Raw genomic sequence first — 23,408 nt, forward strand, 5'->3', positions numbered from 1 at the left:
ACTAACCACTAACCATGATCTGAATTTTAACATCTGTCTATCTATCTACTTCACAAAACATCTATCTACATATCATATCGAGAGATGCGACGCCACAAACCCTATAAATTCCACCGAGTAATTTTTTTGGAACTTCGCATCTCATGTAGCATTTCAACAATATCTCAAATTGTAGGATAGAATGCATATATTCTACATTATTCAAAACATAAAGTAAAAAAACTTAGATGATCATGATACTTCAAATTAAATTTTTACCGCATTGATTAATTTTTTGGTCAAAACTAAAATGTACCTACCTATCTATACATTGATGTACCTAGAAATTTATCTACTTATCTATCCATTTCATTCAACTATCCAAATTTTAACATTTCTCTATCTATCTACTAAAATTGCACTAAACATACAAAATAATTGAACTACACTAATTTTGTCTATCTAGCTAACACAACGGCGGCATGAGCTACAACTCCAGCGAGTGACCGGGGGGCGGGGGAGCTCACCGAGGGGAAGCAGCACCAAAGCTGCTGGAGGACAGCAGGGGCGGGGGAGGTGGCGACGTCGGAGGGGGACGGGACGAGGCAAGGGCGGGGCCTGTCAGACGATGGTCGGCGCGGTGGCAGAGGAGGCTGGTCGGAGCCGGGCCAGGAGAAGGGGGCGTCGGGGCAGGGCCCCCCTTAGGGAGGGCGTCGACGAAGGGGGCGGAGCAGCGGCCGGAGATCAGGCCGGGTACTCCAGCGGCGGGGGGGGGGGAGGGGACGATGGCAGCGTGGCGCGGGTGGGTGGAGACAACGGCGGTGGTGGGTGGGTGGGCGGAGACGGGGCGGGTGGGGCGAAGATGACGGCGGCGCGGCGCGCGGGTGGGTGGAGATGGCGGCAGCCGGTGATACGTCTCCAACGTATCTATAATTTTTGATTGCTCCATGCTATATTATCTACTGTTTTGGGCAATATTGGGCTTTATTATCCACTTTTATATTATTTTTGGGACTAACCTATTAACCGGATGCCCAGCCCAGATTTGCTGTTTTATGCCTATTTCAGTGTTTTGAAGAAAAGGAATATCAGACGGAGTCGAAACGGAACGAAATCAACTGGAGAAGTTATTTTTGGAAGGAAACACACCTGATGGACTTGGACCCCACGTCAGAAGATACGGGAGCTGCCCACGAGGGTGGGGGGCGCGCCCACCCCCCTAGGGCGCGCCCCCCTGTCTCGTGGGACCCTCGTGGCTCCCCTGACGTACCTCCTGCACCCATATATACCTACGTGACCTAAAACTTCCAGAACGCACATTAGATCAGGAGTTCCGCCGCCAGAAGCCTCCGTAGCCACCAAAAACCAATCTAGACCCGTTCCGGCACCCTGCTGGAGGGGGAATCCTTCTCCGGTGGCCATCTTCATCATCCCGGTGCTCTCCATGATGATGAGGGAGTAGTTCCCCCTCGGGGCTGAGGGTATGTACCAGTAGCTATGTGTTTGATCTATCTCTCTCTCTCTCTCTCGTGTTCTTGAGATGATACGATCTTGATGTATCGCGAGCTTTGCTATTATATTTGGATCCTATGATGTTTCTTCCCCCCTCTTCTCTCTTGTAATGAATTGAGTTTCCGCTTTGAAGTAATCTTATCGGATTGAGTCTTTAAAGACTTGAGAACACTTGATGTATGTCTTGCCGTGGATATCTGTGGTGACAATGGGATACCACGTGCCACTTGATGTATGTTAAGGTGATCAACTTGCGGGTTTCGTGACATTGGGAACCTATGCATAGGGGTTGGCACACGTTTTCGTCATGATTCTCCGGTAGAAACTTTGGGGCACTCTTTGAGGTCCTATGTGTTGGTTGAATAGATGAATCTGAGATTGTGTGATGCATATCGTATAATCATACCCACGGATACTTGAGGTGACATTGGAGTATCTAGGTGACATTAGGGTTTTGGTTGATTTGTGTCTTAAGGTGTTATTCTAGTACGAACTCTAGGGCTATTTGTGACACTTATAGGAATAGCCCAACGGATTGATTGGAAAGAATAACTTTGAGGTGGTTTCGTGCCCTACCATAATCTCTTCATTCGTTTTCCGCTATTAGTGACTTTGGAGTGACTCTTTGTTGCATGTTGAGGGATAGTTATGTGATCCAATTATGTTAGTATTGTTGAGGGAACTTACACTAGCGAAAGTATGAACCCTAGGCCTTGTTTACCATCATTGCAATACCGTTTACGCTCACTTTTATCACTTGCTACCTTGCTGTTTTTATTATTTCATATTACAAAAACCATTATCTACTATCCATATACCACTTGTTTCTCCATCTCTTCGCCGAACTAGTGCACCTATACAATTTACCATTGTATTGGGTGTGTTGGGGACACAAGAGACTCTTTGTTATTTGGTTGCAGGGTTGCTTGAGAGAGACCATATTCATCCTACGCCTCCTACGGATTGATAAACCTTAGGTCATCCACTTGAGGGAAATTTGCTACTGTCCTACAAACCTCTGCACTTGGAGGCCCAACAACGTCTACAAGAAGAAGGTTGTGTAGTAGACATCAAGCTCTTTTCTGGCACCGTTGCCGGGGAGGTTAGCGCTTGAAGGTATATCTTTAGATCTTGCAATCGAGTCTTTTAGTTTCTTGTTTTATCACTAGTTTAGTTTATAAAATAAAATTACAAAAAAAGAGAATGGAATTAAGTTTGTCTCATACGCTTCACCTTTTTAATATCTTTCGTAAGTATGATGGAAAGGAAAATTGTGCTCAAGTGCTAGAAGAAGAAATCTATAAAATGTTTGGCACTAAATATTTGAATGATGAGCATGATTGCAATGTTGTTAGTATGAATTCCTTGAATATCCATGATGCTAATGATATGCAAAGCCACAAGCTTGGGGAAGCTATGTTTGATGAAGATGATATTTTTTGTCCCCCAAGTTTTGATGAGCAAATTTATTATGATGAAAGCATGCCTCCTATCTATGATGATTATTGTGATGAAACTTATGCTTTAAAGAATAATGATAACCATGAAACTTGTCATCTTGATCTTAATTTTCAATCACATGATAGTTATTTTGTTGAGTTTGCTCCCACTATTATTCATGAGAAGAATTTTGCTTATGTGGAGAGTAGTAAATTTTCTATGCTTGTAGATCATGAAAAGAATGCTTTAGGTGCTGGTTATATTGTTGAATTCATTCATGATGCTACTGAAAATTATTATGAGGGAGGAATATATGCTTGTAGGAATTGCAATAATATCAAGTTTCCTCTCTATGTGCTTAAAATCTTGAAATTATGCATGTTTTGCTCTCCTATGCTAGTTGATTATTATTCCCACAAGTTGTTTGCTCACAAAATCCCTATGCATAGGAAGTATGTTAGACTTAAATGTGCTAGTAATATTCTTCATGATGCTCTCTTTATGTTTCAATTCTTATCTTTTATGTGAGCATCGTTGAAATCATCATGCCTAGCTAGGGGCGTTAAACGATAGCGCTTGTTGGGAGGCAACCCAATTTTATTTTTGTTCCTTGCTTATTGTTCCTGTTTAGTAATAAATAATTCATCTAGCCTCTGTTTGTATGTGGTTTTATGCTTTTAATTAGTGTTTGTGCCAAGTAGAACCTTTGGGAAGACTTGGGGAAAGTCTTGTTGATCATGCTGTAAAAAAACAGAAACTTTAGCGCTCACGAAAATTGCTGCCATTTTTATTTGGAGAGTGATATTTAGTTAATTCTTTTTGCATATGATTAATATATAAATTCCTCAGGTCCAGCAATTTATTTGAGAATTTTATGAGTTCCATAAGTATACGTTTGATTCAGATTACTACAGACTGTTCTGTTTTTGACAGATTCTGTTTTTCATGTGTTGTTTACTTATTTTGATGAATATATGGCTAGTAAAATAGTTTATAAACCATAGAGAAGTTGTAATACAGTAGATATTACACCAATACGAATTTAAAATTAGTTCATTACAGTACCTTATGATGGTGATTTATTTTCTTATACTAATGGAGCTTACGAGTTTTCTGTTATGTTTTGTGTTGTGAAGTTTTCAAGTTTTGGGTAAGGATTTGATGGACTATGGAATAAGGAGTGGCAAGAGCCTAAGCTTGGGGATGCCCAAGGCACCCCAAGGTAATATTCAAGGACAACCAAGAGCCTAAGCTTGGGGATGCCCCGGAAGGCATCCCCTCTTTCGTCTTTGTTCATCGGAAACTTTACTTGGAGCTATATTTTTATTCGCCACATGATATGTGTTTTGCTTGGAGCGTCAATTTATTTTGTTAGGATTTGCTTGCTGTTATTTATAACAATGTTTTGCATCTTTTATTTCAATAAAAGTGGCATTCATAGCCTTTACTATGCCTATTTTAGAAGTCCACATGTTGCTGTTTGAAAACAGAAAGTTTACCGCTGTTGCAATAATTCCCTAGAAATTTCAGAATGTGATAAAATGTTGAAACCTTTTGCATATTAAGATCTGATAAATTTACTAAAGTGGGAATTTTCTTTCATAATTTTTGGATCTATGGAAGTATGGATGTTGCAGCATTCTTTACAGACTGTCCTGTTTAGGCAGATTGCTGTTATGCTTGCATTGTTTGCATATGTTTGCTTCTTTAATGATTCTATTTGAGGATAGGACTATTAAATATGCAGAAGCATTTAGTATGCAATGTTTAATAATAATTTTAGGGATTCGTTACAGTAGAGTATGATAAGGTTTTGGCAATGGTTTATACTAACTTATCTCATGAGTCCTTGTTGAGTTTTGTGTGGATGAAGCTTTTGAGATTTAGGGAGACCGTGATATGAGAGGAATTAAGGAGACACAAAATCTCAAGCTTGGGGATGCCCAAGGCACCCCAATATAATATTTCAAGAAGTCTCAAGCGTCTAAGCTTGGGGATGCCCCAGTTGGCATCCCACCTTTCTTCTTCAACAATATTTGGATCCTATGATGTTTCTTCCCCCCCTCTTCTCTCTTGTAATGAATCGAGTTTCCGCTTTGAAGTAATCTTATCGGATTGAGTCTTTAAAGACTTGAGAACACTTGATGTATGTCTTGCCGTGGATATCTGTGGTGACAATGGGATACCACGTGCCACTTGATGTATGTTAAGGTGGTCAACTTGCGGGTTTCGTGACATTGGGAACCTATGCATAGGGGTTGGCACACGTTTTCGTCGTGATTCTCCGGTAGAAACTTTGGGGCACTCTTTGAGGTCCTATGTGTTGGTTGAATAGATGAATCTGATATTGTGTGATGCATATCGTATAATCATACCCACGGATACTTGAGGTGACATTGGAGTATCTAGGTGACATTAGGGTTTTGGTTGATTTGTGTCTTAAGGTGTTATTCTAGTACGAACTCTAGGGCTGTTTGTGACACTTATAGGAATAGCACAACGGATTGATTGGAAAGAATAACTTTGAGGTGGTTTCGTACCCTACCATAATCTCTTTGTTCGTTCTCCGCTATTAGTGACTTTGGAGTGACTCTTTTTGCATGTTGAGGGATAGTTATGTGATCCAATTATGTTAGTATTGTTGAGGGAACTTACACTAGCGAAAGTATGAACCCTAGGCCTTGTTTACCATCATTGCAATACCGTTTACGCTCACTTTTATCACTTGCTACCTTGCTGTTTTTATTATTTCATATTACAAAAACCATTATCTACTATCCATATACCACTTGTTTCTCCATCTCTTCGCCGAACTAGTGCACCTATACAATTTACCATTGTATTGGGTGTGTTGGGGACACAAGAGACTCTTTGTTATTTGGTTGCAGGGTTGCTTGAGAGAGACCATCTTCATCCTATGTCTCCTACGGATTGGTAAACCTTAGATCATCCACTTGATGAAAATTTGCTACTGTCCTACAAACCTCTGCACTTGGAGGCCCAACAACGTCTACAAGAAGAAGGTTGTGTAGTAGACATCAGCCGGTGGCGGGGGGGGGGGGGGGGGAGCGGCTAGGGTGGCGTCGACGGCGCGGAGAGGGTGGCGGCGGCGGTTGGGTGTCGAGGAGTGGGAGTTGGATCGGGGTGCGAGGAGAGAAATGAGTGGAGGAGGAGGGCTGGGGAGTGGAGGAGGAGGGCGGTATGCCGACGGCATGGCCGTCGGCATAGGCTTGGTCCCACGTGCCACGTGGCAATCTATGCCGACGGCTAAGCCGTCGGTATAGATACTTTGCATTTTTTATTTTTTTATGGCATATGTGTGACTCTCAGCACACGGTAAAAAATAGTCCCACCTCGCCCAAAGACAAGCAACATGACCTGTTTAAATAGTTGGCTAATCCATACAACGTGAGCCCTCGGGGGTGGTGTGGTGGCATGTCCGAAGAGGCGGCACGCTTCTCCGAGGTGTGCCCCCCTCACGGACGGTGCCGCCGCCGGCACCTGGAGGAGGGAAACGGACGCGTCAGGTCTACACAGAGGGGATCTTGCTGTGGGTCTGGTCCGGATGTTGCTCCAAAGTGTTCCTATGGGTTGTCCTAACACAACCAGGTGAATACGTCCATTGGTCAAAGCCCGTCCGTGCAAAGTCAAAGGGGTAGATCCCGTGGTCAAACGCTATAGGGTTAGGCGGGACGGGGGCCCTGGGGGGAGGGGTAGCAATGCCACCGGAGCATCGCACCGGGCCCTCATACATGCGGGGTGGTGTGGTGGCATGTCCGAAGAGGCAGAACGCGTCTCCGGGGTGTGCCCCCCTCACGGACGGCGCCTGGAGGGGGGAACGGACGCGTCGGGTCTACACGGAGGGGATCTTGCCGTGGGTCTGGCCCGGATGTTGCTCCAAAGTGTTCCTATGGGATGACCTAACACAACCGGGTGAATACGTCCACTGGTCAAAGCCCGTCCGTGCAAAGTCAAAGGGGTAGATCCCGTGGTCAAACAATACAGGGTTAGGCGGGACGGGGGCCCTAGGGGGGTAGCAATGCCACCGGAGCGTCGCACCGGGACCTCATACAAGCCGCGTGCCGGGTGCCTACGCCTGCCACCATGCTTCTACAACCTTAGGAGGGCCACCGCAACACCTGGCAGCATTGCTACCCCCAGGTACCCCGTCCTGTCTAACCCCGACACAGACGACCGTCCGGTCTATCCCTTTGACTTTCGCTAGACGTAATTTGACCAGTGGACCTTTTCACCTTGTTGTCATAGCCCAGCCATAGCTACACCCCCAACACAGTCCCGACACAACCCACCCCAAGATTCCCTCTGCGTCGGCCCGACGTGGCTGTCCCCCCCCCCTCCGGGGCACGGCAGCATCGACGCCCGTGAGGGGGGAGGGGGGCACACCCCGAAGACGCATGCCTGCGCCTGCCTGTTGGGGAACGTAGCAGAAATTCAAAATTTTCTATGCATCACCAAGATCAATCTATGGAGTAATCTAGCAACGAGGGGAAGGAGAGTGCATCTACATACCCTTGTAGATCGCTAAGCGGAAGCGTTCAAGTGAACGGGGTTGAAGGAGTCGTACTCATCGTGATCCAAATCACCGGAGATCCTAGTGCCGAACGGATGGCACCTCCGCGTTCAACACACGTACAGCCCGGTGACGTCTCCCATGCCTTGATCCAGCAAGGAGTGAGGGAGAGGTTGAGGAAGACTCCATCCAGCAGCAGCACAATGGCGTGGTGGTGGTGGAGGAGCGTGGTACTCCAGCAGGGCTTCGCCAAGCACCGCAAGAGACGAGGAGGGAAAGGGGTAGGGCTGCGCCAAGAAGGAGAGGAACTCGTGTGTCTTGGGCAGCCCAAACCTCAAGTATATATAGGGGGAGGGGAGGGGCTGCGCCCCCACCTAGGGTTCCCTCCCTAGGGGTGGCGGCAGCCCCCAGATCCCATCTGGGTGGCGGCCAGGTGGAGGGAAGAGGGAGGCGCACCAGGTATGGGCCCTAAGGCCCATCTGCCCTTAGGGTTTGCCCCCCTCCTCCCCTTAGGCGCCTTGGGCCCTTGTGGGGGGGGGGCGCACCAGCCCACCTGGGGCTGGTCCCCTCCCACACTTGGCCCATGCAGCCCTCCGGGGCTTGTGGCCCCACTTGGTGGACCCCCGGGACCCTCCCGGTGGTCCCGGTACGTTACCGATAAACCCCGAAACTTTTCCGGTGACCAAAACAGGACTTCCCATATATAAATCTTTACCTCCGGACCATTCCGGAACTCCTCGTGACGTCCGGGATCTCATCCGGGACTCCGAACAACATTCGGTAACCACGTATATCTATTCCCTATAACCCTAGCGTCATCGAACCTTAAGTGTGTAGACCCTACGGGTTCGGGAGACATGCAGACATGACCGAGACGTTCTCTGTTTAATAACCAAACAGCGGGATCTGGATACCCATGTTGGCTCCCACATGTTCCACGATGATCTCATCGGATGAACCACGATGTCGAGGATTCAATCAATCCCGTATTCAATTCCCTTTGTCTACTGGTATATTACTTGCCCGAGATTCGATCGTCGGTATCCCGATACCTTGTTCAATCTCGTTACCGGCAAGTCTCTTTACTCGTTCCGTAACACATCATCCCGTGATCAACTCCTTGGTCACATTGTGCACATTATGATGTTGTCCTACCGAGTGGGCCCAGAGATACCTCTCCGTCACATGGAGTGACAAATCCCAGTCTCGATTCGTGCCAACCCAACAGACACTTTCGGAGATACCTGTAGTGTACCTTTATAGCCACCCAGTTACGTTGTGACGTTTGGCACACCCAAAGTATTCCTACGGTATCCGGGAGTTGCACAATCTCATGGTCTAAGGAAATGATACTTGACATTAGAAAAGCTTTAGCATGCGAACTACACGATCTTGTGCTATGCTTAGGATTGGGTCTTGTCCATCACATCATTCTCCTAATGATGTGATCCCGTTATCAACGACATCCAATGTCCATGGTCAGGAAACCGTAACCATCTATTGATTAACGAGCTAGTCGACTAGAGGCTTACTAGGGACATGGTGTTGTCTATGTATCCACACATGTATCTGAGTTTCCTATCAATACAATTCTAGCATGGATAATAAATGATTATCGTGAACAAGGAAATATAATAATAACCAATTTATTATTGCCTCTAGGGCATATTTCCAACAGTCTCCCACTTGCACTAGAGTCAATAATCTAGTTCACATCGCCATGTGATTAACACTCACATGTCACATCGCCATGTGACTAACACCCAAGAGTTTACTAGAGTCAGTAATCTAGTTCACATCACTATGTGATTAACACTCAATGAGTTCTGGGTTTGATCATGTTGCTTGTGAGAGAGGTTTTAGTCAACGGGTCTGCAACATTCAGATCCGTATGTACTTTGCAAATCTCTATGTCATCTCCTAGATGCAGCTACCACGCTCTATTTGGAGCTATTCCAAATAACTGTTCTACTATACTGAAGGAAATATGCCCTAGAGGCAATAATAAAGTTATTATTTATTTCCTTATAATCATGATAAAGGTTTATTATTCATGCTAGAATTGTATTAACCGGAAACATAATACATGTGTGAATACATAGACAAACAAAGTGTCACTAGTATGCCTCTACTTGACTAGCTCGTTAATCAAAGATGGTTATGTTTCCTAACCATGAACAATGAGTTGTTATTTGATTAACGGGGTCACATCATTAAGAGAATGATCTGATTGACATGACCCATTCCATTAGCTTAGCACCCGATCGTTTAGTATGTTGCTATTGCTTTCTTCATGACTTATACATGTTCCTATAACTATGAGATTATGCAACTCCCGTTTACCGGAGGAACACTTTGGGTACTACCAAACGTCACAACGTAACTGGGTGATTATAAAGGAGTACTACAGGTGTCTCCAAAGGTACATGCTGGGTTGGCGTATTTCGAGATTAGGTTTTGTCACTCCGATTGTCGGAGAGGTATCTCTGGGCCCTCTCGGTAATGCACATCACATAAGCCTTGCAAGCATTGCAACTAATGAGTTAGTTGCGGGATGATGTATTACAGAACGAGTAAAGAGACTTGCCGGTAACGAGATTGAACTAGGTATAGGAATATCGACGATCGAATCTCGGGCAAGTAACATACCGATGACAAAGGGAACAACGTATGTTGTTATGCGGTCTGACCGATAAAGATCTTCGTAGAATATGTAGGAGCCAATATGGGCATCCAGGTCCCGCTATTGGTTATTGACCGGAGACGTGTCTCGGTCATGTCTACATTGTTCTCGAACCCGTAGGGTCCGCACGCTTAAGGTTACGATGACAGTTATATTATGAGTTTATGCATTTTGATGTACCGAAGGTTGTTCGGAGTCCCGGATGTGATCACGGACATGACGAGGAGTCTCGAAATGGTCGAGACATAAAGATTGATATATTGGAAGCCTATGTTTGGATATCGGAAGTGTTTCGGGTGAAATCGGGATTTTACCGGAGTACCGGGAGGTTACCGGAACCCCCCGGGAGCTATATGGGCCTTAGTGGGCTTTAGTGGAAAGGAGAAAGGGGCAGCCCAAGGTGGCTGTGCGCCTCCCCCCTTCCCCTAGTCCTATTAGGACTAGGAGAGGTGGCCGGCCCCCTCTCTCTCTTTCCCCCCTCAAGGAGTCCTATTCCAACTAGGATTGGGGGGGGGGGGGAATCCTACTCCCAGAGGGAGTAGGACTCTCCTGGCGCGCCACACCTTGGCCGGCCAGCCTCCCCCCTCTAGTCCTTTATATACTGAGGCAGAGGCACCCTAGAACACACAAGTTGATCCACGTGATCTATTCCTTAGCCGTGTGCGGTGCCCCCAGCCACCATATTCCTCGATAATACTGTAGCGGAGTTTAGGCGAAGCCCTGCTGCTGTAGTGCATCAAGATCGTCACCACGCCGTCGTGCTGACGGAACTCTTCCCCGACACTTTGCTGGATCGGAGTCCGGGGATCGTCATCGAGCTGAACGTGTGCTCGAACTCGGAGGTGCCGTAATTTCGGTGCTTGATCGGTCGGATCGGGAAGACGTACGACTACTTCCTCTACGTTGCGTCAACGCTTCCGCAGTCGGTCTGCGTGGGTACGTAGACAACACTCTCCCCTCTCGTTGCTATGCATCACCATGATCTTGCGTGTGCGTAGGATTTTTTTTGAAATTACTACGAAACCCAACATATACGAATCCAGTTTACTACTCAGAATAATCTGGATTAGTGTCAAAGTTTGCATCGGCGTAACCCTTTACGACGAACTCTTTTACCACCTCCATAATCGAGAAACATATGCTTATTCCTCTAAGGATAATTTAGACCGCTATCTGGTGATCTACTCCTAGATTACCTTTGTACCCTCTTGCCAAATATGCGGCAAGGCACACATCAGGTGTGGTACTCAGCATGGCATATCGTATAGAGCCTATGACAAAAGCATAGGGGACGACCTTCGTCCTTCCTCTTTCTTCTGCCGTGGTCGAGCTTTAAGTCTTAACTTCATACCTTACAACTCAGGCAAGAACTCCTTCTTTGACTAATCCATCTTGAACACCTTCAAGATCATGTCAAGGTATGTGCTCATTTGAAAGTACCATTAAGCGTTTTGATCTATCCTTATAGATCTTGATGCTCAATGTTCAAGTAGCTTAATCCAGGCTTTCCATTGAAAAACACTTTCCAAATAACCCTATATGCTTTCCAGAAATTCTACGTTATTTCTGATCAACAATATGTCAACAACATATATTCATCAAAAATTCTATAGTGCTCCCACTCACTTCTTTGGAAATACAAGTTTCTCATAAACTTTGTATACACCAAAATCTTTGATCATCTCATCAAAGCATACATTCCAACTCTGAGATGCTTACTCCAGTCCTTAGAAGGATTGCTGGAGCTTTGCATACTTATTAGCATCTTTCAGGATTGATAAAAACCTTCCGGTTGTATCACATACAACCTTTCCTCAAGAAAATCGTCGAGGAAACAATGTTTTGACATCCTATCTGCAAGATTTCATAAATAATGCAGTAATCGCTAATATAATTCCAACAGACTCTTAGCATCGCTATGAGTGAGAAAGTCTCATCGTAGTCAACTCCTTGAACTTGTCGGAAAACATCTTAACGACAAGTCGAGCTTTCTTAATGGTGATACTTACCATCATTGTCCGTCTTCCTTTTGAAATCCATATGTACCTAACAGCCTTACGACCATCAAGTAGTTCTTCCAAAGTCTACACTTTGTTTTCATATATGGATCCTCTCTCGGATTATATGGCCTCGAGCCATTTTGGAATCCAGGCCCACCATCGCTTCTCCATAGCTCGTAGGTTCATTGTTGTCTAGCAACATGACTTCCAAGACAGGATTACGTACCACTCTGAAGTAGTACGCATCCTTGTCATCCCACGAGGTTTGGTAGTGACTTGATCTGAAGTTTCATGATCACTATCATAAGCTTCCACTTCAATTGGTGTAGGTGCCATAGGAACAACTCCCTGTGCCCTGCCACACACTAGTTGAAGAGATGGTTCAATAACCTCATCAAGTCTCCACCATCCTCCCACTCAATTCTTTCGAGAGAAACTTTTCCTCGAGAAAGGACCCGATTCTAGAAACAATCCCTTATTGCTTTCGGATCTGAGACAGGAGGTATACCCAACTGTTTTGGGTGTCCTATGAAGATGCATTTGTCCGCTTTGGGTTCGAGCTTATCAGCCTGAAACTTTTTCACATAAGCGTCGCAGCCCCAAACTTTTAAGAAATGACAGCTTAGGTTTCTCTAAACCATAGTTCATACGGTGTCATCTCATTGGAATTACGTGGTGCCCTATTTAAAGTGAATGTGGTTGTCTCTAATGCCTAACCCATAAACTATTGTGGTAATTCGATAAGAGACATCATGGTATGCATCATATCCAATAGGGTGCAGTTATGATGTTCGGACACACCATCACACTATGGTGTTCCAGGCTGTATTGGTTGTGAAACAATTTCCACAATGTCTTAATTCTGTGCCAAACTCGTAATTCAGATATTCATCTCTATGATCATATCATAGATATTTTATCCTCTTGTCACGACGATCTTTCAACTTCACCCTGAAATTACTTGAACCTTTCAATAATTCAGACTCGTGATTCATCAAGTAAATGTACTCAACATCTACTCAAATCATCTGTGAAGTAAGAACATAACGATATCCACTACACGCCTCAGCACTCATTGGACTGCACACATCAAAATGTATTACTTCCAACAAGTTTCTTTCTAGTTCCATTTTACTGAAAACGAGGCTTTCAGTCATCTTGCCCATGTGGTATGATTTGCATGTCTCAAGTGATTCAAAATCAAGTGAGTCCAAACGGTCCATTTGCATGGAGTTTCTTCATGCATATACACCAATAGACAAGGTTCGCATGTCTCAAACTTTTCAAAAATGAGTGAGCCCAAAGATCCATCAACATGGAGCTTCTTCATGCGTTTAATACCGATATGACTTACGTGGCAGTGCCACAAGTAGGTGGTACTATCATTACTATCTTATATCTTTTGGCATGAACATGTGTATCACTACGATCGAGATTCAATAAACCATTCATTTTAGGTGCAAGACCATTGAAGGTATTATTCAAATAAACAGAGTAACCATTATTCTCCTTAAATGAATAACCGTATTGCGATAGACATAATCCAATCATGTCTATGCTCAACGCAAACACCAATCTCGATGGTAGAGGGAGCGTGCGATGCTTGATCACATCAAGTTTGGGAAAAACTTCCAACACATATCGCCAGCTCACCTTTAGCTAGTCTTTGTTTACTCCGCAGCCTTTTATTTCGAGTTTACTAACATTTAGCAACCGAACCGGTATCTAATACCATGGTGCTACTAGGAGTACTAGTAAAGTACACATTAACACAATGTATATCCAATATACTTCTGTCGACCTTGCCACCCTTCTCATCTACCAAGTATCTAGGGTAATTCTGCTCCAGTGGCTGTTCCCCTTATTACAGAAGCACTTAGTCTCAGGTTTGGGTTCAACCTTGGGTTTCTTCACTAGAGCAGCAGCTGATATGTCGTTTCATGAAGTATCCCTTCTTGCCCTTGCCCTTCTTGAAACTAGTGGTTTCACCAACCATCAACAATTGATGCTCCTTCTTGATTTCTACTTTTGTGGTGTCAAACATCGCGAATATCTCAAGGATCATCATATATGTCCCTGATATATTATAGTTCATCACGAAGCTCTAGCAGCTTGGTGGTAATGACTTCGGAGAAACATCACTATCTCATCTGGAAGATCAACTCCCACTCGATTCAAATGATTGTTGTACTCAGACAATCTGAGCACAAGCTCAACAATTGAGCTTTTCTCCCTTAGTTTGCAGGCTAAGAAAATCATCGGAGGTCTTATACCTCTTGACGTGGGCACGAGCCTGAAATTCCAATTTCAGCCCTCGAAACATCTCATATATTTCACGACGTTTCAAAAATGTCTTCGGTGCCTCAACTCTAAACCGTTTAACTGAACTATCACGTAGTTATCAAAATGTGTATGTCAGATGTTCGCAACATCCACAGACGACGTTCGAGGTTCAGCACACTGAGCGGTGCATTAAGGACATAAGCCTTCTATGAAGCAATGAGGACAATCCTCAGTTTACGGACCTAGTCCGCATAATTGCTACTATTATCTTTCAACTAAATTTTCTCTAGGAACATATCTAAACAGTGGAACTAAAGCGCGAGCTTACGACATAATTTGCAAAGATCTTTTGACTATGTTCAGGATAATTAAGTTCATCTTATGAACTCCCACTCAGATAGACATCCCTCTAGTCATCTAAGTGATTACATGATCCGAGTCAACTAGGCCGTGTCCAATCATCACGTGAGACGGACTAGTCAACATCGGTGAACATCTTCATGTTGATCGTATCTACCATATGACTCATGCTCGACCTTTCGGTCTCTTGTGTTCCGAGGCCATGTCTGTACATGCTAGGCTCGTCAAGTCAACCTAAGTGTTTCATGTGTGTAAATCTGTCTTACACCCATTGTATGTGAACGTTAGAATCTATCACACCCGATCATCACGTGGTGCTTCGAAACGACGAACTTTCGCAACGGTGCACAGTTAGGGAGAACACTTTCTTGAAATTTTAATTAGGGATCATCTTATTTACTACCGTCGTTCTAAGCAAATAAGATGCAAAAACATGATAAACATCACATGCAATCAAATAGTGACATGATATGGCCATCATCACTTTGCTCCTTTTGATCTCCATCTTCGGGGCTCCATGATCATCATCGTCACTGGCATGACACCATGATCTCCATCATCATGATCTCCATCATCATGATCTCCATCATCGTGTCTTCTTGAAGTTGTCTCGCCAACTATTACTTCTACTACTACAGCTAACGGTTAGCAATAAAGTAAAGTAATTACATGACGTTTATGTTGACACGCAGGTCATAAATAAATTAAGACAACTCCTATGACTCCTGCCGGTTGTCATACTCATCGACATGCAAGTTGTGATTCCTATTACAAGAACATGATCAATCTCATACATCACATATATCATTCATCACATCCTTTTGGCCATATCACATCACATGGCATACCCTGCAAAAACAAGTTAGACGTCCTCTAGTTGTTGTTTGCATGTTTTACGTGGCTGCTATGGGTTTCTAGCAAGAATGTTTCTTACCTACGCAAAAACCACAACGTGATATGCCAATTGCTATTTACCCTTCATAAGGACCCTTTTCATCGAATCTGATCCGACTAAAGTGGGAGAGACAGACACCCGCTAGCCACCTTATGCAACTAGTGCATGTCAGTCGGTGGAACTAGTCTCACGTAAGAGTACGTGTAAGGTCGGTCCGGGCCGCTTCATCCCACAATGCCGCCGAATCAAGATTGGACTAGTAACGGTAAGCATATTGAACAAAATCAACGCCCACAACTACTTTGTGTTCTACTCGTGCATAGAAACTACGCATAGACCTAGCTCATGATGCCACTGTTGGGGAACGTAGCAGAAATTCAAAATTTTCTACGCATCACCAAGATCAATCTATGGAGTAATCTAGCAACGAGGGGAAGGAGAGTGCATCTACATACCCTTGTAGATCGCTAAGCGGAAGCGTTCAAGTGAACGGGGTTGAAGGAGTCGTACTCGTCGTGATCCAAATCACTGGAGATCCTAGTGCCGAACGGATGGCACCTCCGCGTTCAACACACGTATAGCCCGGTGACGTCTCCCATGCCTTGATCCAGCAAGGAGTGAGGGAGAGGTTGAGGAAGACTCCATCCAGCAGTAGCACAACGGCGTGGTGGTGGTGGAGGAGCGTGGTACTCCAGCAGGGCTTCGCCAAGCACCGCAAGAGACGAGGAGGGAGAGGGGTAGGGCTGCGCCAAGAAGGAGAGGAACTCGTGTGTCTTGGGCAGCCCAAACCTCAAGTATATATAGGGGGAGGGGAGGGGCTGCGCCCCCACCTAGGGTTCCCTCCCTAGGGGTGGCGGCAGCCCCCAGATCCCATCTGGGTGGCGGCCAGGTGGAGGGGAGAGGGAGGCGCACCAGGTATGGGCCCTAAGGCCCATCTGCCCTTAGGGTTTGCCCCCTCCCCTTAGGCGCCTTGGGCCCTTGTGGGGGGGGGGGCGCACCAGCCCACCTGGGGCTGGTCCCCTCCCACACTTTGCCCATGCAGCCCTCCGGGGCTTGTGGCCCCACTTGGTGGACCCCCGGGACCCTCCCGGTGGTCCCGGTACGTTACCGATAAACCTCGAAACTTTTTCGGTGACCAAAACAGGACTTCCCATATATAAATCTTTACCTCCGGACCATTTCGGAACTCCTCGTGACGTCCGGGATCTCATACGGGACTCCTAACAACATTCGGTAACCACATATATCTATTCCCTATAACCCTAGCGTCATCGAACCTTAAGTGTGTAGACCCTACGGGTTCGGGAGACATGCAGACATGACCGAGACGTTCTCCGTTCAATAACCAACAGCGGGATCTGGATACCCATGTTGGCTCCCACATGTTCCACGATGATCTCATCGGATGAACCACGATGTCGAGGATTCAATCAATCCCGTATTCAATTCCCTTTGTCTACCGGTATATTACTTGCCCGAGATTCGATCGTCGGTATCCCAATACCTTGTTCAATCTCGTTACCGGCAAGTCTCTTTACTCGTTCCGTAACACATCATCCCGTGATCAACTCCTTGGTCACATTGTGCACATTATGATGATGTCCTACCGAGTGGGGCCAGAGATACCTCTCCGTCACACGGAGTGACAAATCCCAGTCTCGATTCGTGCCAACCCAACAGACACTTTCAGAGATACCTGTAGTGTACCTTTATAGCCACCCAGTTACGTTGTGACATTTGGCACACCCAAAGTATTCCTACGGTATCCGGGAGTTGCACAATCTCATGGTCTAAGGAAATGATACTTGACATTAGAAAAGCTTTAGCATGCGAACTACACGATCTTGTGCTATGCTTAGGATTGGGTCTTGTCCATCACATCATTCTCCTAATGATGTGATCCCGTTATCAACGACATCCAATGTCCATGGTCAGGAAACCGTAACCATCTATTGATTAACGAGCTAGTCGACTAGAGGCTTACTAGGGACATGGTGTTGTCTATGTATCCACACATGTATCTAAGTTTCCTATCAATACAATTCTAGCATGGATAATAAATGATTATCGTGAACAAGGAAATATAATAATAACCAATTTATTATTGCCTCTAGGGCATATTTCCAACACTGCCACCACGTTTCCACAACCGTAGGAGGGCCCACCGCAACACCTGGCGGCATTGCTACCCCCCACAGGTACCCCGTCCCGTCTAACCTCTCCGTGACACGACGGAAGAAGGCTCGTGTGGGGGGCAATCAATATATGTTTTCTGTACATTTAAGTTAGTGAAATTAGTATTGGAGAAAAATAAAAAATAAAAAGAGAAAATAAATAAAATATTATTAGAAATCTATGCCTATGGCAAAGCCGTCGGCATAGCTACGGCCACAGAACGGTAGAGCCCTGGATCGATGACGTGGCGTAGGGCGGGGATCGATGACGTGGCAAAAACCATGGGCCAGGCCTATGCCAACGGCCTAGCCGTCGGCATAGAAATGCCACCCCACAGGACCGGCGAACGACGCGGATCGATGACGTGGCGGCGCCGCGGATCGATGACGTCGGCATAGCTATGCCGACGGCCACCGTTAGCCCGTCGGTGTCGCCTGACGCCGTCAAACTGCCGTCGCCGCCCGGGTAGACGGGCCCACGCAATATGCCGACGACCTACTCTATGCCGCCGCCCGCCGTAGGTATATTCTAAGCAACGCCGACGGCTGATCTATGCTGACGGCCCCTGTCGGCATAGAGGGTCATACACCGACGGCTTTAGCTGGGCCGTTGGGGTATTCCCATCTATGCCGACAGGGGCCGTCGGCATAGATTTGGCCGTTGGCAACACAAGTTTTTCTGGTAGTGCCGGTTAACTCTATTAAGAACTTACTGAAAAGCGGGTTAACCTAAAGGAAAAAAAATCTCTTGTGCCAATGTCTTCGCCCCCCCTATGGTCAAATCCTGGCTCCGTCCCTGATCACACAGTAAATCAGTCATTACTAAGGTTAACTTGGAGCACCTTCTAAGTTGGAGTATTGCTCAACACCCACGTCTGCCGGGCACGACAGCTCCGCGCTCTCCTCAACGTAGCTGCACGCATATATTCACTTTCAGCTGCCAGTTTCTGAAGATTCAGAATTGTATGTAGTTTCCATGAATGCAGATTATCATGATGAGAGCTTAATTACTTGTCAGCACAAGTTGTTGTTTTAGTACTGCAGGCCGCCCACTGGTTCTCTTCGATGTCCCAATTCTCCTGTACGAAAAAAATTCAGTCAAAAATTAAGGCTAAACTGAAGCCTGAAATGAAATACTATTTGTCCGGAATTACCTGTCGGATAAATGGATGTATCTAGGCGAATTTTAGTTCTATATACATCAATTTTATCCATTTCTATGACAAATAATCTCGAACGGAGGGAGTACTAGCTTACAGACAGACTTACGGTAAGGTTGAGCTTGATGGCGTCGATCATGGTGCTTAGGTCGTCCTTGTAGAACTTGTTCATGGCCGTCTAGATGACCTTGTCATCCCACACCTGAAAACCAAATGCATGAAGTGCACCCATGTTAGACAGAGGAGCGAGCAGAGAAAATCAGTACTACGGGTCCAAGCCTCCATGTTATGCACCCATGCTGTACTGCCGACATACCTTGTGAAGGTTGGTCTTGGCTGTGTTGTACCAGGTGACGAGGATGGTGTTACCGCCGAGGTCGGCGGTGCGACCGTAGTGCATGGGCTGGTGAACTCGCCGAGGAAGTGCGCCAGGAACAGCAGGCTCTCCGTCCGGTTATCTAAATGATATACTGATGGGAATTAGCACATGAATGCATTTGTGGTTAACTGATAACTGCAGCGGAAACAAGTAATCTCAGCACCACATCATGTACTAATTTAAGGATCGTTGCTTAGCACGGAAGGAAACATATGCAGCATCATATATGGAGGCAGAAAATGTTACTCAGCAGGCAAGACAATCCTCAGCCTAGTGTCTTGTGGTATGAGTAAGTTTTTGGACATCACCAAGCATCAACAAAGAGATACCGGATTTTTACGTGGAAAACTCCTCAACTTGAGGGGAAAAGCCACGGGCCGAAGCCACCCAAATCCTCTTCCACTATTATCAAATGCGGGATACAATAAGTTCTTCTCTAGGCAACACTAGAGGATCTCATACATCAAGAGTTCTGAATCTTGGATGAACACAACAAGATTTGGGGCTCAAGAACTAGGGATTGGAACAATCTCACCAAAGATGGTGGAACCGAAGCTTGAAGGAGACAAGGTAGTGGATCTGGACCATCACAACCTTGGGGAGGAGCTCCCTTTCTTCTTCCTTCAATCTTCCTCTTCTTCCCTTGCTCTCTTGGTTTTCTCTCTTCTTCTGTCTTGGAGGATGAACTGATTTTCGTCACTCTTGGTGGTGGCTGCTGGATGGAGGGTAAAAGCATCCCCATCCACTCATGTGCAAAGTCCAAAATGACCCTAGGTCATAACCCTAATGGGCAGTGGGCTTATGCACCTCTTTGGGCTGCCTAAAAGGCCTCAAATGGTCATCTCCTCACAGCCCACATGAGGAGGATATCCCAACAAATCTCCCCCTCCGACTCATGAGGGGGGCACCGTCATGCCCGTTACCTTGCAACATGCTTGTAGCTTCTCATTTGGCAATATCTTGGTCATCATATCTGAACCGTTGTCGTCGGTATGAATCTTCTCAAGTTTCAGCAACTTGGAACTCACAACATCTCGAATCCAATGGTACCTCACATCAATGTGCTTGGTTCAAGAGTGATAACTTGAATTCTTGGCAAGATGAATAGCACTCTGACTGTCACAAAACAGAACATACTTCTCTTGCTTCATGCCGAGCTCTTGCAAGAAGTTCTTCATCCACAAAACTTCCTTGCCAGCATCAACTGCTGCAATGTACTCAGCTTCTGTAGTTGATGTAGAAACACATTTCTGCAATCTTGATTGCCATGACACTCCTCCCCCTGCATAAGTCATCAGGTATCCAGATGTGGACTTCCTACGATCCTTGTCACCTGCGTAATCTGCATCTGTATAGCCCTGCAATACAGGATCACCATTTCCAAAGCATAGACAAGATGTAGAAGTACCCTTGAGATACCTGAGAATCCACTTCACTGCTTCCTAGTGAGCTTTACTTGGATTTGTCATGAACCGGCTAACAACTCCAACTGCATAGGCAATGTCAGGCCTAGTGCATACCATGGCATACATCAATCTGCCCACAGCAGATTGGTAAGGTACTTTCCTCATTTCTTCTTTCTCCTTCTTGCTTGTAGTACATTGTTTTGAATTCAGTTTGTGATGGCCTACAAGCAGAGAGATAACAGATTTTGCATCTTTCATATTGAACCTTTCAAGTACCTTCTCAATATATCTTTCCTGTGAGAGCCAAAGCAGCTTCTTTGATCTATCACGGGAGATCTTCATGCCAAGTATTTGCTTAGCTGGTCCTAAATCCTTCATGGAAAATGATTTACTCAATGCCTTCTTGAGGAGAGCAATCCTCTTTGTGCCATTTCCAACAATCAGCATATCATCAACATACAACAAGAGAATAATAAAGTCACCCTCGGCGTACCTCTTCATAAAGACACAATGGTCAGGTTGTGCTTTATGGTAACCAAGCCCAGCCATAAAAGACTCAAACTTCTTGTACCACTGCCGAGGAGCTTGCTTCAAGCCATACAAGCTCTTCTTCAATTTGCAAACTAAGTGCTCCTTGCTTGCAACCATAAATCCCTCTGGCTGCTCCATGTATATCTCCTCCTCTAGGTCACCATGTAAGAATGCAGTCTTCACATAAAGTTGTTCAATTTCCAAGTCCATGGTGGCAGCCATGCCAAGCACAACTCGGATCGAAGACATCTTGACCACCAGAGAGAATATCTCACTATAATCAATGCCCTTTTTCTAACTGAATCCTTTCACAACCAATCTGGCCTTGTACCTTGGATGTGAGGTGTTTTCTTCAGTCTTCACTCTGTACACCCACTTGTTCTTGAGTGCTTTCTTGCCCTTTGGCAGTTTCACCAACTCAAAAGTATCATTTTCATATAGGGAATTCATCTCATCCTACATGGCTTATGACCATTCTTCCTTGTTCTCATCAGACATTGCCTCCTCATAGCATGAGGGCTCACTTGCATCTGTCATCAACACATATTGATGTGGTGGATATTTAGAAGAAGGAATGTGACCTCTTTCACTTCTTTGCTACTGCACTGGTGGCGAATTAGGTGGATTTTTGTTGGCATCATCATTACCAACTTCATCACCATCATCACTTGATGGCTGCTCGCCACTTTGACTTGTACTGCCTTGATCAGTTGCATCTCCACTATCTTCAGTGTCATCATCTCCCCCATGATTGTCATGCACAAGAGGAGGACGGATTCGATCCATGTCAACCTGAGGTGTGTTGGTCATTGGCTTCTCTGGTTTCCCAATATCTTTTATTGTTCCATCTTCAATGAACACCACATCTCGGCTTCGCACAATCTTCCTATTTACCGGATCCCACAACCTGTAGCCAAACTCTTCACTTGGTTGGCTGAGGTAGATGCACTGCTTTGTCTTGCTATCAAGCTTGGATCTCTCGTCCCTTGGAACATGTACAAATGCCCTGCAACCAAAGACCTTCAAGTGCTTGTATGATACCTCCTTCCCTGACCAAACTCTCTGAGGAATATCACCTGCAAGAGGAACTGAGGGAGATAGGTTAACCACATACATAGCATTCATCAATGCTTCAGCCCAAAATGAATTAGGTAAATGAGCATGAGAGAGCATAGCTGTGATCCTCTCTGTGGGTGTCCTGTTCATTCTCTCTGCAAGACCATTGAGCTGGGATGTCTTTGGTGGACTCTTCTCAAGCCTGATGCCAACATTTCTGTAGTACCTCTCAAAAGGACCTCTGTATTCACCACCATTGTCTGATCTCACGCACTTCAATTTCCTGCCAGTTTCTCTTTCAACCTTGGCATGGAACTCCTTGAAGGTTTCAAGCGTCTGGTATTTGTGTTTCAATACATACACAAAAACCTTTCTGGAATGGTCATCAATAAAAGTCACAAAGTATAATGCTCCACCATGAGATTTTTCAGTCATGGAGCAAACATCAGTGTGCACAATATCAAGAACATTTTCTGCACGATGTGGAGGGAGTGTATGAAATGCAGCCCTATGTTGTTTGCCAGCAAAACAATGTGCATAGGGTTTTAAGGATATACCTTTTAACTCAGGGAGGTACTCCATGCGAGCAAGAGCATGCATGCCCTTCTCACTCATATGCCCAAGCCTCTTGTGCCACAATTCAACCGAAGTGTCTTTTTCAACAATGGTCAACACCTCATTGCACAACTTGGTTTTAGTCACATAGAGATTACCTTGCTTACTTCCTCGAGCCACAATCAAAGAGCCTTTGGTGAGCTTCCACTTTTCTTCATCAAAATAACTAGGATGTTTGATATCATCAAGCTTTCCCACTGACAACAAATTCAGCCTTATGTCGGGAACATGCCTCACATCATCAAGCACCAATATGCAACCTGTGTTTGTTTCAATGCATATAGAGCCCTTGCCAACAATTACTGACGAACCACTATTTCCCATCCTCACTTGGCCAGCAACACCACTAGTGTAAGATGTGAAATACTCCTTATGTGATGTGATGTGGAAGGACGTACCTGAAT

The 23,408-nt window shown here is 45.4% G+C and overlaps 1 protein-coding gene across 1 annotated transcript in view; it reads right to left on the minus strand.

Moving 5' to 3' along the window:
- LOC125534306 (endonuclease 3-like) overlaps positions 1 to 23,408 on the minus strand; it is a 46,771-nt gene that overhangs the window by 19,952 nt on the left and 3,411 nt on the right. Inside the window, exon 3 of the mRNA XM_087542273.1 lies at positions 19,334 to 19,475. Within this exon, the coding sequence (XP_087398399.1) occupies positions 19,334 to 19,475 (142 nt within the window). The remainder of the gene's footprint in view (positions 1 to 19,333; positions 19,476 to 23,408) is intronic.

Source organism: Triticum urartu, chromosome 2A (assembly GCF_056163025.1).
Source record: "Triticum urartu cultivar PI428250 chromosome 2A, HENAU_Tu73, whole genome shotgun sequence".
Classification (NCBI taxonomy): domain Eukaryota; kingdom Viridiplantae; phylum Streptophyta; class Magnoliopsida; order Poales; family Poaceae; genus Triticum; species Triticum urartu.